The sequence below is a fragment of the Syngnathus scovelli genome, chromosome 6 (genome assembly GCF_024217435.2).
Source record: "Syngnathus scovelli strain Florida chromosome 6, RoL_Ssco_1.2, whole genome shotgun sequence".
Lineage (NCBI taxonomy): Eukaryota > Metazoa > Chordata > Actinopteri > Syngnathiformes > Syngnathidae > Syngnathus > Syngnathus scovelli.
In genome coordinates, this window is record NC_090852.1 from 12,266,580 (window position 1) to 12,283,061 (window position 16,482).

Sequence of the window (16,482 nt, forward strand, 5' to 3'; positions counted from 1 at the left end):
AAAGAGCGGTGCCTTTAAAGCTTTCATTTCACGAACAAGAGGGACATCTTGTGGTTGAACATACAATAACACCGTCTATTATTAAAGCCAAAAGATCACAATACATTTTCAATCTACAGGTTTCAAAAATAAAACACTATGGCACAGAGAACTTGGTGAAAAAAAACTATATGCAGCATGCAAAAGTAAAGTAAATGTGTCCTGTGAAACGCTCCCGGTTGGAGGAGAGTGAATGCCATTTTTCAAATTGTTACACAGAAAAGAGCACATACAGAATGCTGAAATAGGCTTGTTCCTTTGGTATGGAAAGTTGCTTTACTTATATGAACTTGTTTGGTATTACAAAGTATATGCTGTATTTTTTCTTTACAGCATTGAAGATAAAGAACACGTGATAAACACATACATATAAACAGATCCTTCAGTTATTCATGTCATTGAAACATTGAAGGTGAACTTTCCCCAGCATGTGCAATTTCAAACAATATCGCATATTATTGTTTTCGTAGTAGTTCATCAGCAGTGCATGTCTGTTGAAGATTCAAACTACAATTATTTTCCATTTTCAGATAATGGAATAAAGGCATATCATTAAATACTGTGTTTATCTAAACACTGTTCATTTCAAAAGCAAATGCAGCACCTTTGACAAGTCATTTGCACCTTTGCAAGTACGTAATATTATGCAAGCGGTAATGACGAGATGTAGCCAGGCAGGCTCGCCAATATAGACCACTGAACCATATGATGATAGGGTACAGAGACACCATTGTCATTTTTACGAGCAAGAATGTTATCAAAATTATTTAGCTGTAGTAAAAGTACTACATATTGCTATAAAATACCAAAACTTGAACAAACACATAATTGCAACTTGTCAACATAACACGGGTGGTCTTCAGACTGAAATCGACGAGAAGTGTTTTTGTTGTTGCTATTTGAGGAATGCTTTAGTTAAATGTAGGGTCGTTTGAGTGAGTGTGTATGTGTGTACGTATATGTGTGTATATATATATATATATATATATATATATATATATATATATATATATATATATATATATATATATATATATAAAATTATAGTCTTCAAAAGTTTGGGGTCACAAGTTTGGGGAAATGTCCCTATATTTAAAATAAAATCACTATTTTTTAATGAGAATAATATGAAACTAATCAGGAATACACTCTATACATGTTCATGTGATAAATGTCTATTCTACCTACAAACGTCTGCATTTTTAATGCATCGGTGTATAAAGGCCTATTTCCAGCAACCATCCCTCCAGTGTTCTAATGGTCCATTTTGTTTGCTGATTGTGTTAGAAGGCTAACATAATTGGATAATTGGAAAATCCTTGAAAACTCTCGTGCAATTCATGCTGCACTCACACAAATAAGGCAACAATACAGAGATCTGAAAATTAACCGAATAGTAGGTTTTAAATACTGTATATTTGAATATTTTACCCTTCTATTGGAGTCTTTTAACATTTAAAACACACGCACAAAAAATATTGCAAAGGTGATTTACTGAGGTGCCATAAAAGTGTGTTTCCATCAAGGAAAATGACAACACTTTTGCATCTTACTGACAGTACCATGTACTGATTCTGAGGCTGCATTTGAGTGTTGATGGTCTTTTCTCTTTTTTGGGGAGGATACTCATATCATTTACATCTACCTATACCCCAAGATTCTGTGTGTACCACTGAAAAAAAAACAGAAAAATCAAAACATCTGTCACAAATCAGGAGGAAAGAGCATATTTGAGGGCGAGGGTTGTCAAAACACAATGCTCCTCAAAGGCTTCCTAGCTCTTGGGGAAAGAACAGGGAATGAATTCAGCTATATAAAGCCTTACGTACATCTCCAATTTTGGTGTAGCACTACATGGGAACACAACCTGGAAATATCCTGAGGGTGAAATTAAATGGAAGGTTTGATGCATCTTTTGGATGTACCAGAACCTTATAAAGACCAAGATACAGTGAAAGCATCTTATTGGCACTCTTAAGACAGTTTTAATGGAGATTATTCTCTAAGGCTGTGGTCAGTAGTTTAGAAAATAGCTAGTACCTTTGACTGTGGAATCAAATTAAACTGAAATGCACTTAGGACTTATTTTAAAACAGAGGTTCTTAACCTTGTTGGAGGTACCGAACTCCACCAGTTTCATATGCGCATTCACCGAACCCCTCTTTGGTGAAAAATTAATATATCTTTTTCAAATTCAAGACATCAATGTTTTTACTGGTGCACAAAATGAGCTGTGTATGAACATCCCCTTGTTCAAAGAACAAAACCAACACAATGCATGAACTCAAAACAAATTACATACCTGCAAATCAGCATGACTTCTGCTGTTGCCTTTGTGAGACCAGTTCAGATACGAGTCATCACGAATTTACACGATAAATCAGGTGTGTTCGGTCCTCTATACAGAAGAGGCTCTGCCGAACCCCTGAGACTGACTCACCGAACCCCTAGGGTTTGATCGAACCCAGGTTAAGAACCACTGTTTTAAAATGAAGGATACTGCATGCAGCTCTGCAAAAACGTCCACCAGGGGAAGCCAACACACAAAACCGAGTTTCAGGATGAAGTGACTTCTCAAAGGAGTTGTTCAGTCTTTAGGAGGTGCGTTCTCATCAGGTCTGCGCTGTGGAATGTGCGGCTGTGCAGTCCTGCAATAGCTAACAGTGAGCCAGTAAGAGATTGGCTAAAGCTGATCCGCCATCTGTATAAAATTTGAACTGGACTGACTGTTTGAGGACATAGTTCTGAGGGTGGGTGAGGCAGAAGGGCTCTCATTGTGGGCCAGGGTTCCCTCAGAAGCTTCTTCCCCATCTGACAGGTAAGGAGGAGGTGGGAGATCAAACCAGGGAGGCCGACTGGAGGAAAACAAAAAGCATAAGCACAAGTCTCAAAGTGTTCAGGCGACACAGTAATGTACTGGTTAGCATGTTCACAATTCGGTGTTGCAGGGTTTGATTTCGGCTTTCCCTCTGGGTACTCCGGTTTCCTTCCACATCCCCAAAACAAACATGGTAGGCCGATTGACCAGTCCAAATTGTCCGTAGGTGTGAGTGTGAATGGTTGTTTGTCTGTGTGCCCTACGGTTGACTGGCGACCAGTTCAGGGTGCACCCTGCCTACGGCCCAAAGACTGTTGGGATACTCAAATTTTGAACAGTTTTGTAATGAGAAGCTTAAAATTCTTGGATGATGATGGCAATGAATCGGTGGGACCGCCTGATAAATGACAATGAAGAAAAGCAGCAGAGTTACAGTAATTATCTACTTCTTTCCAGGCACGAGGAGGAACTGTATCCATACTTCAGTGATAGCCTGATAGGCAGCTGCTGTTGCTGTTTTTTCATAAAGACAAAGGCATTAAACGGCTTCATGGTTATAGTGATGGCACTCCAGACATATTATAGACGTAGGAAGTCCAATTCATGCACACTGTTGTTTGCTCTGTTATGCGACTTTGAGTTCCTCGCGGATGTAGAAAATGCTCGTGCAACTAGCAAGGTACTACCAAAAGAGCACCGATGAGGAGCCCCAATAAATGGAAACTTGACTAGTAAAAAAAAAAAAAAAAAAAGGTTTCTTTAATTCCAAACACGCACTAAAGTGAAAACTGTAGGCATACTCGAAATCCAGCTTCGCAGTATTAGCTTTTGACAATGAAACTGTCAACAGTAAGTAGAGTCAAGGCGTGCCTTGCTGCAAACAAAACAGCACACTGGATATAATGAATTTTACCTGACATCCATGACGGCCTGAGAGTATGATGGAGGCGTCTCCATTGGTTGTGCAGTAGGACAAAGAGTATCAGACAGGATTTGCAGCATCTGAGTAGATGAGCTATGCTGGTTGGCTGAAGAGGGGGAGCCAGGAGGAGAGAGCCCTGGATCACTAGGATGCATGTGGCCGTGATCCAGGATGACCAAGCGGGACAGCAACAAAGGTTGGTGGTGGTGAGGGCCTCCTCTTACACCAGTGGGAAGCAGAACACTCCTCTTTCTTTGGTGATGAAGCACCAAAGCCAACAACGCTACAACCAAAACGAAGATGATGGCACTCCCGATGACAGCGTAAGTGATGCTGGGGTAGTACCGCAGACGATAGTCCAACGTCACAAAGTCCTGGCCGGGAGCTTCTGCAAGGGAAAGGGGGTACGAAGTCAAGATATGTTAAGGAGTCTCTTACCACTAAGGAGACTTAAGTAAGAGAACTACTATATAGACTATATAGACTGGAAAGAACAGGCACTTGGGAGTTGTGGAACCAAAGCATTAAACTGCCTTCATTTGAAAATGGACTCAATGTAATCCTAAAGAGGTGCACGCCAGCATTTTATTACAGCTAAAGAAAGCCAAGGCTGCACTCCTTGGGTGACCCAGGTTAAATTTTTAAACCCTCTTTCATTATTATAGAGACAGAAAAAGGACAGAGGCTAAGTGGTGTGAACAACCTCAAATAAAACATGATCCGTGTTTTTGGCGTTGCCGATAAGAGAGGGTAGAGAGGATCAAAAATCAAGGTTGTAGTTTAATTGCCAGAATAGGGTTTCCAAAAACGACTGAAGTTTAGGATAAAAAGAGTTGTGTTGCCAAATAAGATAAAAGAAGGGACTGCCAGATAGCATTGCATCTTGTTGTTCTACAAACACAATAAGGCAATAGCTCTGAAAGACAGCGTGAGAATATAAATCAAGTTAAAGCATGCGCAAATCAAATTTCAACTTCATAATGGCAGATTGTACTGTGTAATTGTGTGAAGAAGGTAGAGATAGACTCGGTCCTATTTATTAAGGCACTGCAGGCAAGCAGTGCTAATGAGGAGGGAGTATTTTATATTACCGGTTGCTATTTTATTTCAAATTATACAAGTGCCTCGGGCTCCAGCTATAAACAGCAAACCTCTGGGTCCCTCATAAAAAGTTCAAAATGCACAACTTTTTCCTGTCTTCGTTGGAAAGTAATGCTTCACTGCCTGAATAAACTTTGTTACAGTTCCAACAATAGTGTGCCTTTGTGTGGTCTGTGTTACCTAGCGACCACACAAACTGCTTTTGAATGTTGCCCAAAGGGCTTGACAGGAAATGAGAGTACGAGATACCTCCAGGTTGCTATAGCAAGACCTCGCTTACATCTAGGAGGCTTAAAGGTCAGACAATGCGCTAAAACATTCACGCGTGATGCTTGCTTGTATGTATTATAACTGAGCAACATGTGACAGTTATTTTTATGGGTCATGTTTTAACTTTTGTGGTAGTTAGAAGAGTGGATGAGGCTACAGCCAGCAGCTGGTTTCATTGCATATACAAACAAACAAGGTCATACATGTACTCGTCGTTCCCTTTACCTATAGGGAAATTAGTTGCAAAGGGTCAGAAATAGCTATTACCGTATTTGTCTGCACTATAAGCTGCAACTAAAAACCTCCAATTTTCTCAAAAGTCGACAGTGCGCCTTATAATCAGGTTCGCCTTATATATGGCCCAATATTGAGCCACTACAGCAGGCGTGTCCAAAGTCTGGCCTGCGGGCCAAATGTATATATCTTATATATGGACAAAGTTTTAAAATGGGCCATTCATTGAAGGTGCGCCTTATAATCCGGTGCGCCTTATAGTGCGGAAAATACGGTAATCAAAAGGCTTTTACAGCGTGTGATTCTTTCCGACTCTTTCTCTGTCTACCTCACCTTGAAGGCCCAAGAGGCTTTTGAAATATCTGCACGTGTATGTGTGCGTACATATATTGTTGAAATCCCAACAACAAGCAGTGAGGAATGCCACCTACTCATGTACCGTGACTTCCTTAATGAAATCTAATCTTATTCAGATGTTCCACCCACCTGCTTTCCTCCTCCCACATGATTTAAAATTGGTCAGCACTTCATGCTACCAATTAAAAGCAGATTGGACTCTTAGTTGAGAACAATTTCCATAATTACCTGGTTGAAAAAAAAACACACAAATGTATGCACCCCACTGCCGTTCCCCAAGTCTGTCAGATGTCACTGCAGTCCTCTGGGAGTGCAGACAAACAGACACAAAGGGAACTCATAATGCCGCAACAGTAACAATAGGGGCTTGATCGGCACATTAGCTGCAGAGTGCAGAGGCTTGAAAGGCGTTTGCAAATCACAGAGGGATGGAAAAAAGAAAAGAAAAAAAAAGAACATGACTGAAGCAGCATCCATTTTTTTGTGAGGGAAAAGAGGTCTTTGTCTCTCAAACCCCCGTTGAGTGCATGAGAGTGCAACATTAAGGAATACACATACACCAATTTGTAACAACTTAACTGATTTTTAAAACGTGAAAGACCCCACACTGAACAACGATGTGTGTTTACTCCTCTTACCACATTAGAACACCAGACACCTGCAGTGGCGCCTTGAGACACGAGTGAGAATGTTTTTTGTGATTTTATTTGACTTGCAAACAGAAACTTGAAATATGGGTGCTGTGTGATGGCCAGGAGACTTAACTCACTTCCAAACAAATGGCACTCTGGCAGATACTTAGCAAATCTTCTTAAAAAAAAAAAAAAAAAAGAGAGAGGTTTCATGCTGTAAGGAGAATTGCACATTGTGTATTAATCATCAAAGCCTCCACTACCTTAATGCTAACATACAATGGGGAACATATTTCATTTTTTTTTTTTATTTGTGGACAATCAGTTAATATTTGTGCACATACATTTTTTACTAAGAACTCAGTGCTAGTAAAATATACATTGTCATGCACACTATCTTTCATCACATAAACCTCTTTGGTCAGGTGAGCTCTCAGAACATGAAAGGTAACATTCCCTACCAGCGAGTCTGACCGCGCTTACTTTGGAGTGCGTGTATTTAATGCAACACTTTCATGATCAAAGTTGGACCTTGCAGTTCCCCAGAGGCTTTCAAACCATCACAAACAGACATGAAAAGCATGCTACAGAATTCCGGGTCGTATTCCTATTAAAAGTGTGCGTGCACACAAGGATGACAACAGCGTGCAGTGACCCTGAACAAGGCACCGAATGCCCCCAAAGTGCTGGCGGCCTGTTATGCCTACGATGAAATGTAAATTATTCAAATGAACATTTATTGCAAACATTTTAGAGAAATAATAGGCATTTTTTCACTTTATTAGGTATCATACATAACATCTACCAGTTACACAGTGTATACATTAAGTTATCAGATGTACAGCCTTTACATCTGCCACGTGAATGAGCTGTTTTCCATGTTTGTGGAAAACATGTTTTCCATGTTTCTCCATAAACAACACCCTTTCAATGTCTTTGCGTCCTTCTGTCCACTACTGCTATTTTTATGTTTGCCATGTTTGGCTTCCTGGATTTAGTGCATTGTTCCCTTGTTGACCTCCCCCATCTCAATCCCTCCTGTTGGTGATTTACTGTACAGTAATTCAGAATGTTGATGCAGAATGTTTTGACCAAATTCAAAATGGATGATGCTCCAACTATTGTGTGTGTGTGTGTGTGTGTGTGTGTGTGTGTGTGTGCAGACAGTAAAACACTGAATGCAATTGACTCTCTTTCACTGCAAGTTGTGTCCCCATATCCCACCACAATCTTGGCATTTCACTGACCTCTATTACAAATTCCTTGCCTTGTGGGTATCCTGGGGATATATTGTAGCGAAGAAGAAAAAGATGCGGACCAGATGTCGAACAGGTGAAAAAGAGCTTTTTTCAGTAACATGTCCGAACATTTTATCTCGCCTTCTGCAGTCTCAGGAGAGGCATCACCATCTAATTAACGATTGGCATAGCCATAAAGAGCAGTTGCTGCTGAATGCATTCATTCTGGAATGCTATGCTCACTATATTGTTTTGCCTTTATCTTTTGGTATAAAACTCATTTGTGACCAGTTTTCCATTTTGTTTTAATCCGCAATATGTGGAAAAAACAAACCAATTACTGTATACGTAAGACTGACATTGATACACTCTTCATCAGGAGGAGTGAAATCCGCTAGTTATTTTATTGTCTCCGTCACAAGAAAATACTGTGCTATTGACATGATTATATGTGACCTTATATGTGGCAAATTATCAATTATAATAAATTATTACAAATAGATTTGGAATAACCAACATTAGTCGGTAAATTTAGAAAGTGCCTTTCAAAAATTTTCCTCTTTATTTATGTCACTTGCTTGTGAGTGAGTCTCTTTGCTGGCAAAGTCAATCAAATGTTGTATGTAACAATTTAAGATAAATTGGGGCAACAAATGCCATGTTCTGCCTTCAATGTAAAAAGAGTGCTACAAACACACCAAGCAGCTTAAATTAAATCTGAGGTGAGTGCTCTTTAATCCTCATCGGCTACTTTTACATGCACTGTATTCAAGTCACCAATTCGTGGGACACACTCAATTAAAACCAATGAGGGAGCAACATAAAATAAAAATGAATTTGGGTAATAAATGTCCACCTCAGAAAAGTAGAAATGGGGATATCCACTATTTTTAGCATATTCCTCAGAGCCGTGATAGGCACTATGCACTCCCGCTGTGTCTCCAGTACGCTGAAGACATATTTCACATTCATAAAGCACTTTGGTTAAAAAGACTCAAATATGAGGGGGGTGGGAAGAGGGGAAATTAGTTATCGTCCCTCGGCTCCAATTTTCCAGGCTTTGCTAATCCGAGTCTGTCAATGGCTGATAGAAGTTGGTCACAGCCACACTTCCCCTCATTGCACAGTCACTTTGTGCGATGCTAATTACAGGTGGGGGCTTCTGGTTCCTTTGGCAACTTGGCTGCTGCAGTTATGTTCACTTCTGTGAGATATAATAAGATGTAGGAACAGACACTGAATTGGCAGGCTCACAATATTATGTCCTGTATGAGATGAGACGAGAAGAGGAAAAAACTAAAGTGCTGAAAAGAGAAAAAAACCACTAGGGGGCAGACATATAACATGCTTCTATACACTTGTATACACACAAACACTGGGAAATTTTAAAAAGTGTGTGTGTGAGTGTGTGTCAGTGTGTGTGTGCGTGTGTGTGCGTGCGTGTGCGTGCGTGTGTGGGTAGCCCACACCATCTGGCTTCACACAGTTTTTTATAGTTCACTTTCACAATTAGCTTGCAGTCTATCCTAGATACTAGACTTATAACCATGCTCCACGCTGTACATCGTATTCACCATCACTCGCATCACATCATTTGCGCTAATAATAAAACACGTAAGATGTAGTGTAATTACCTCAGTCTGTGCAAAAGACACTCAGTCAGTTGAGTTAGTGTTTTTTTTCAAAACTAATTGTGCAGTGCTCATCTAAGTGCCAAGGACAAACATACATTTTGACAGATTCTGGGTGAAATTGTCAAATATGTCCCTCCACTTTTTTCCATATTGAGTCATTGTCAATAAGCATCCTGCTAACAAATTCCGGATGTAATCACACAAATATAATCACCCTCGAGTCTGTCACATTTGTTGTTGCAGTTAGTCACCAACAAACAATTTAATTTCTTCAGCCTCAGAATTGAAAATGGCAAAAGTCTGCTACGGTCACATTTCATTCGAATTTTTTATATTAAGTTCAATACAAACAATAGATATGATCTTGATCATTTATATGCTGGAACGTAAACACCTGCTGCTATTCCAGTTAATTGAATTTCAATAATAATGGTGTTCATGAGTGGTTTACCACACAGTCTTTTCCTGCTAGAAAATTTACTTAATAAAATTAAGATTCCTAAAAAAACCTGTTGGTTCGGAGCAACCCGATCATTGCATACTGTCGGCGCATCAGTACACTATTTTTCATACTGTATATATTCTCTATATACCGTGGATATATATCCAAAATATGATCGCAACATGATTTGTAGAATAGCAGCAATCGGGGATCATCCTAAACATAACTCACCCAAAATCACTCTGGCACTCAAGATGAATGTGCTTAGTTTGTCTGATATATTTTACATAGGAAACATGTCGGGTCTGACAACTTTAACGGCTTGTGCAACAAACATCAACAGCAAATGGGTACATTGTAACTGGGACAGCTACACATAGTATTCTTGTTGAGGTTTTCATTAACTGGCTTGACTGACACGGTGTATTAGTACAAAACGATATGACTAATTGCTTTGGGCAACACTCAATACAAACACTCAACAGACCTCTGAAAACAAGTGACCGCTTGTCGAAACTCTAAAATGGCATTAGCACTTACATCTAATCTATTTATGAAAAATCAAGCATTTACAGAGGCAATAATGCTCAGTTTAGATCGACACAGAGTTCAGAGTTAATTTAACAGCATGAATGTTAATTTGGTTGTACGATGCAGTGGTTTAGAACTGCGCTGCAACATACTGAGCTCTCATTTATATGCACATGCAGTCATGCACCTCTTTCCAGTTGGTGTACACTGTATACCAACCTTCTATTTCATTAATACACCTACACAATTTTATGAGATTCAAAATCTGAATAATTACACCTTTATAAAGACAGTCAGTTTTGATTGACTGACACTGATATTACTGTATTGTGGTTGCAGAGTACTCCTGTAATGCTGTAATGCTTTTATGTACTGAGAGATGTTTCTGGTATTTTGCTTGGCTCATTTAGCTATATGCGAGTCAAATATTGCAAACTGCTATATGTATGGCGCAGTGCAGTTTGAAACAACTATAAATCCAAACCATTATTACCTTTTTAATGGCAGAAGTTTTCATACTGCTCTTGTACTACCACATCTCATTAAATGGTGCACTGCAGTCAGTCTTATTACTGAAGCCAGTCTGTGTACATTACAGTATATTGCAACTTATATACTGTTGAACAACTTTGCCCATTAGTTGAAATGAAAACTCTAAATTGCTCATAGGTGTGAATGAGGTTCTGAATGGTTATTAGATGGTTTGGGGTCCTGCTACCATAAGACCACTGGTGGTATATAAAAATGATTTAATGTGATCAGCTATGATGTCTACTGTTATGAGTTCTTCTTGTCGTATGAACCATCACAGAGCCTCAAGGTCATGAAAAATTAACTTGACTAAAAGAGAATTGCTGTCACATGTTAACTATTCAGCGAGTTAATCTTCATGTCTCTGTTGGTGTGTCCTGTCATGTACTACATGATCATGAATTGAGAAATAAGGATTTAATGCACATAGTGTGTGTCGGCATAGTACAATGTCGTAAGTGTATATCATCTGATTTACTTTGATGTGTGTAAAAGGGGGTTGTCTTCATGGGACTTCAATTTGCCTGTCCTGTAATAACTTGTTCGCTCCATTGCTTGCTACGATCGGAACCGTCGTAACACTCAGTCAAAACGTTCAGTTTTCGGTCAGAGGGCGGTGGTGGTGGGGTGAGGGGTGTTAGGCTAGAATTAATGGATGAATTTGGCATTGGTTAGAGAGAGTGGAGAACAGAAAAGAGATGCTCACATGCATTTAAGAGGTAGTGGTGTGTGTGTGAAGCATAAAAAGTCAAAACAACCTGTATTTTGCTCAGAGGATTATGAACATTGAGGTGTGCAGTAAAAGCAGTACGGCTGCTCAGAAATCAAAATAATCATGACCTGCATCTTGATGATGCGGAATCACACATGCATTGAAAAAAAACCCCTGATGAAAAAAATATAGAGAACCATGTCACTTAAAGAACATGAGAACATATTTACAAAAATGTTTGGGGTTTATGCTCTACTCACTTCTGTGACATGCTTTTTATGCTTTCTTCTCTGCATGTTCAAGGTTTCAGATTATAGTGTTGGGGGTTAACCCCCCTTTTTTTAAGAACACCTTCCTTGCACCCCCCAACAATTTTTTTTTTGAAGAGCTTGGATAGAGAGGATAAAAGAGAAAGGCTCATCCTATCATGTCTAATGGGTAGTCACCAAGGCAACGTTCTTTCAGGCTCAAAGTTTAATGGAAGATAGTCTGACAGTGCATATCAAACTCAGATGTAAAAGCATAGATGTGATTGAGAAGAACAAAACACTATGTTTCAAATGTATTGGAATCACAGACTTTGCCCTAAAATGTACTTTAACACTAACCTGTGACTTATGTCTTTCACAATTTACTGCAAAAATCTATTGAATCAAATTACAGCACGTAATCCTGAAAGTTACATACGGGTGACTAAAAAGTTCAATGAAGATGGAGACAATGCAAAAAATAATATGATTACAAGATTATGCTGTTACGGGGTTATTTTGAGACAAATTACTTCTTTGTACACAGGAAAGGCAAATGCTATTTCTAAGTCAATTACTGGGAGACTCACTGCAGCACCAAGGTCTTTGCAAAAGGACAATTGCTCTAATAATAAGATGCTGAATAATCTAGTGCTATCATGCTATTATTATCATCAACAGTGCTCATTGTAGCTGCTTTCTCTTTCTAACTATCACAATGATCACATAAAAAGTGGAAAGTAAATGTTTAGTAGTACTTTTAATTAACTGTGACATGAGTATGCAATTTTCCACAGATGTAAACATTTTGTGTCCAGCATCTTTGAGTTCAATTCCTAAAAAATGCAAGGGTTTTTTAAAAAGGGTTGCATTCATGATTTTTCTTCAGGATATATGGTGGCCCCTTAGAACTAGAACTGAAATTTCAAAGAAACTATTATCAGAAAGTCAAAGAAGAATCCAAAACCATAACAAAAAAAGGTGAGACAGAGGAGACAAAGCAGATCAGCATCATCTGACCTCACTTGCTCCCTTATCTCCATATTATGTACATCTGAAAATGTTTCCTATGACTTTTTAAGTGAGTGTATACCCTTTCACAAGGGTATCAGTGATGATAAGCCAAAGAGGAAAATGGCTATGATTAAAGGGTTATGACAATTTATCGCTGAAAACAGTATTCATCAAAGCTACTCTTGCAAAGAGGAAATGAGAAAAAAATCATTTGACCAAATCAAAGGTTGGAAAAGGCTGTGTTGAGTTGCAAAGGTCCACTGAGCCTTTCCATAAATGATTCATTACGTCCAAGTTTAGTATAATTCCAGGTAATGTGATAGACATCTAATTAGATAATACTTAAAGAAATAACATGTATAACTGGAGTTATGAACGCACATTGCTTTGGTTCATAGTCACTGCTTAGGTTTATTTTATTTCTACACGAATAAGCATAAACATAACCAAAAAAGGCCCAAGATCTAACATTGAGCAATAACTACCCACACATCATAAAAACACCTGCAGATCTTGCTATAATAACTTTGAACTCAGAGAAAAAAACGTTTTCAATTGTTGATGCGACTCCTATCACCACTAAACATGCTTATATTTCAAATATAATTCCAAGCTTTCCCTGGGTTTCTGTTTTGCCTTAATCTCCCCCTAGTAAAAAAGTAGAGCAAGACCCCAGTGCCTATTCCACCATCAACTCACACTCTTTAAACACTAGGCAAGGTGATGCTGAAGGAAGACAATGAAGCCCCCGAGTCTTTTATCAACGTTAAACAACCGAACAACACCCACCAAGTTGCTTTCTGCTATACTAGCATCCTCCATCAGCTTCACAGGACAAGTGTCTGGCATGAATTTACTCTGAGCTCAGAAATATTTGATGTTAAATCACAGTGATAAATCAATGTAATCAATCAATGTTTTTTGCACACATCAATTGAATAAAAAAAGGAAATAAGCAGCTTAAAGATACACTGGTGTTTACATCCCAATTCACACAATTTTACATCTATGATGATTTTGTTTCTTGCAAAAGTTGACATTAGCATTCACAGCTATTTAATTTCCAGCATTCTATTTTACTCATGCATTTGGTCTGAGATTTTGAAATTTGACACATATCAAGAGCATGCACATATTCATGTAACATTACAATGTCTTCCCCAAGCAAACCTTAGAAGAGCTAGAATACACAGATCAAACGGTGGCATACTGTGCAAGTGATTCAACTTTGGGCCAATTGGATTAATGATGCAGCTTCCAACAATGCAGCATCTGTGGCCTGAGGGAGCTGCAGTGATAAAATATTGGTGGACTTATCATCACACAATGAAGGCTAGGATGAGGAGGACGATGCAATTACATGTACAGTTTAACTTGATATGCTTTATGTCCTAATTTCAGTATATACAACAAACTAGAGTACTCAAATGTATTTGCGGATATTGCAACCATTTTCTTAGCTTTAAGAACTTTTTCATGTTAAAAGTTGTGTGCTTACATTTAGAGTACTAACACAGTGGATATTGTGGCATCAAAAAGTATTTGCCTTCTTTCAATTTTTTTTGCATAGTTTACCCACTTGAAAGTTTCAGATAATCAAACATAGCAAAATAGGCAAAACTACCTGGTCTTATATGAAAAACGGTGCCTCTTGTTAACTGTATCCCTCATTTGTCTGACAAAAAATAAACAATCAAGTTTATTTATGCTTACTACACTCAAGTGTGATTACCTCCAGACCTGTTCAATCAGGAAATCACTTAAACCGTAACGGATAAGAAATACATTTTGGACCGAATTGACCGAGTCTGGAAAGGGTGAGAAGACCATTACTAACAAAGCTTTAGAACTACAGCAAAGCCAGAAATGGAGAAAACATGGAAAAGTGGTCAACATGCCCATGAGTAGCCAGCCTACAAAACTCCCCAAAACTACAGTGACAAGTTATCCAGGAGGTCACAATGGAACAGGGCAACATCTAAATAAGTGCAGCCTTTCTTGCCTTAGTTAAAAGTCAACCCCTAAGTCAACCCCCAAATTTTCCCAACAATACGTTCTATGCAGCCCTACCAGTCTAAACATTGCACTGTATGCTGATTAAGTCTGTATATGGAGAATATGACTTAAGGAGCAAAATCCACTCTACCCTCAAGGAGCAGCCATTTTGCCACTCTCTGTCAACTGAAAATGACAGTTGCTGAGTTAAGAACTCACAAAACAGGCCAACTCAGCTATTGGGTTGTGATCAAATGATGAAGCTCACTTGGGTTTTGCAGCAGGACAACGATCTAATTACAAAATTCAAAACCCGAATATTCTTTGCTGCATATAAAACACCAGTCTCTTCTTTATAAATTTATACATTTCTTTATCATTTATACATCTTGGTACCACGAAAATAGTGTATGGGAAAAAAAGCACAGTTCCACGTTTTGATTCTATTTCTATGAATTTCAATGTAAAAAGCTTCCCAGTAAAGTGCCAGGGGAAGATGTGTCTTTGTGACACGAGTAGCTATAAAGCATCACTCAAAACCCATCCCTCAGGAGTCAACCCACTTGGTGTAGTCATTCAGTCAGTGTGAGTGTTTGCAAAAGGAATTGCCTTATAGCTCAGTCGGCAAAGCAAAGCAAAGCAAAACAAAGCAAAGCAAAGAAAGAGAACCCTTTATATTATGAATGCAGAAATGTACAGTGAATCACTCATGCATTATGCCATTATCTCATGTACTGGAGTAAATTTACATTTAGAAGTCAAAAAATACCCGAGTTAAAAATTGTATTAGAAATAATTAAAAACAAACCTTTGCATGATTTTTGAAGTGTTTGTTAGTTTGAATTCTACATATTGCTGGTGTCGGAATGAAACTGAATGAAAATGAATAGTGCACATTTTGTCACAGATCTCACCTATTGGTCAATCCACACAACTTTTTTTTTTTAATCCAAAATGTCGAAAATGGTACACACGCCAGCGATCTGTTGTGGTGTGACGCCGAATCGGAAACATCGCTTTTGTCATTGTTTCACATCACAGTCTATTGTTGTTTTCAAAGAAAGAAAGAATCAGCAAATAAATTACCAAAAAGGATATGAACTGTGCATGAAAACTCTAAATTAAACAGTCTGCAGTACAAAACACTACAGCACGAAAAGAGTCTATGACTGACTCACAAAGAGTCGTTACGTGAGGTTGGAAAGAAAGACAATGGCAGTAAGAAATAGGGAGTATGGAAATTCAAAGCCTCAGCTGGCAGATATTGCAAGGTTGAAGTTCCATGTGAGGAATAAATCACAAGAACTGAAAAGATTTTACATCACACAACAGTTTTTTCGTTCCACTTCTTTCTTTCTCTATTTCTTTCTGTCATCATACTTTCTTTTGTATTGCTGTTTAATTTCCATCTCACAATTGTCGCTCAACTTAAATTCAGTCATCCTCATCACTCTTCTGCATCTATACTACTTGTTCATTCCCATTTCAGCAAATACCACAATATCCTTTTTACTTTCACAATTTCTTCCGCCATCAGTTTTTTCTATATGCTGTCATGACCCTTCCCAGATCCACCATCCTGTTCTTTATCCACCCCGTGATCCCCTCTTTCCCAATCCAAACGGTTATACCTTTCTTTCAATAACTGTCACTTCCCTTAATCCCTTATCTCCATCAGATTTTCTCCTGCTCAACTCACTCTTCTTCTATTTTTTCATCCTATTTTCCATCCTATTTGATACATTAGTTGGCTCTTTTTTCCCC

General features: G+C 38.6%; 1 protein-coding gene across 1 annotated transcript in view; it reads right to left on the minus strand.

Annotated features, from left to right (window-relative positions):
* Nucleotides 1-284: 284 nt before the first annotated feature.
* Nucleotides 285-16,482, minus strand: part of ldlrad3 (low density lipoprotein receptor class A domain containing 3) — a 42,125-nt gene continuing 25,927 nt past the window's right edge. Inside the window, exons 5-6 of the mRNA XM_049722923.2 lie at nucleotides 3,771-4,167; nucleotides 285-2,894 (exon numbers count right to left, since the gene is read on the minus strand). Coding sequence (XP_049578880.1) covers nucleotides 2,723-2,894; nucleotides 3,771-4,167 — 569 coding nt within the window. The 3' untranslated portion in view covers nucleotides 285-2,722. The remainder of the gene's footprint in view (nucleotides 2,895-3,770; nucleotides 4,168-16,482) is intronic.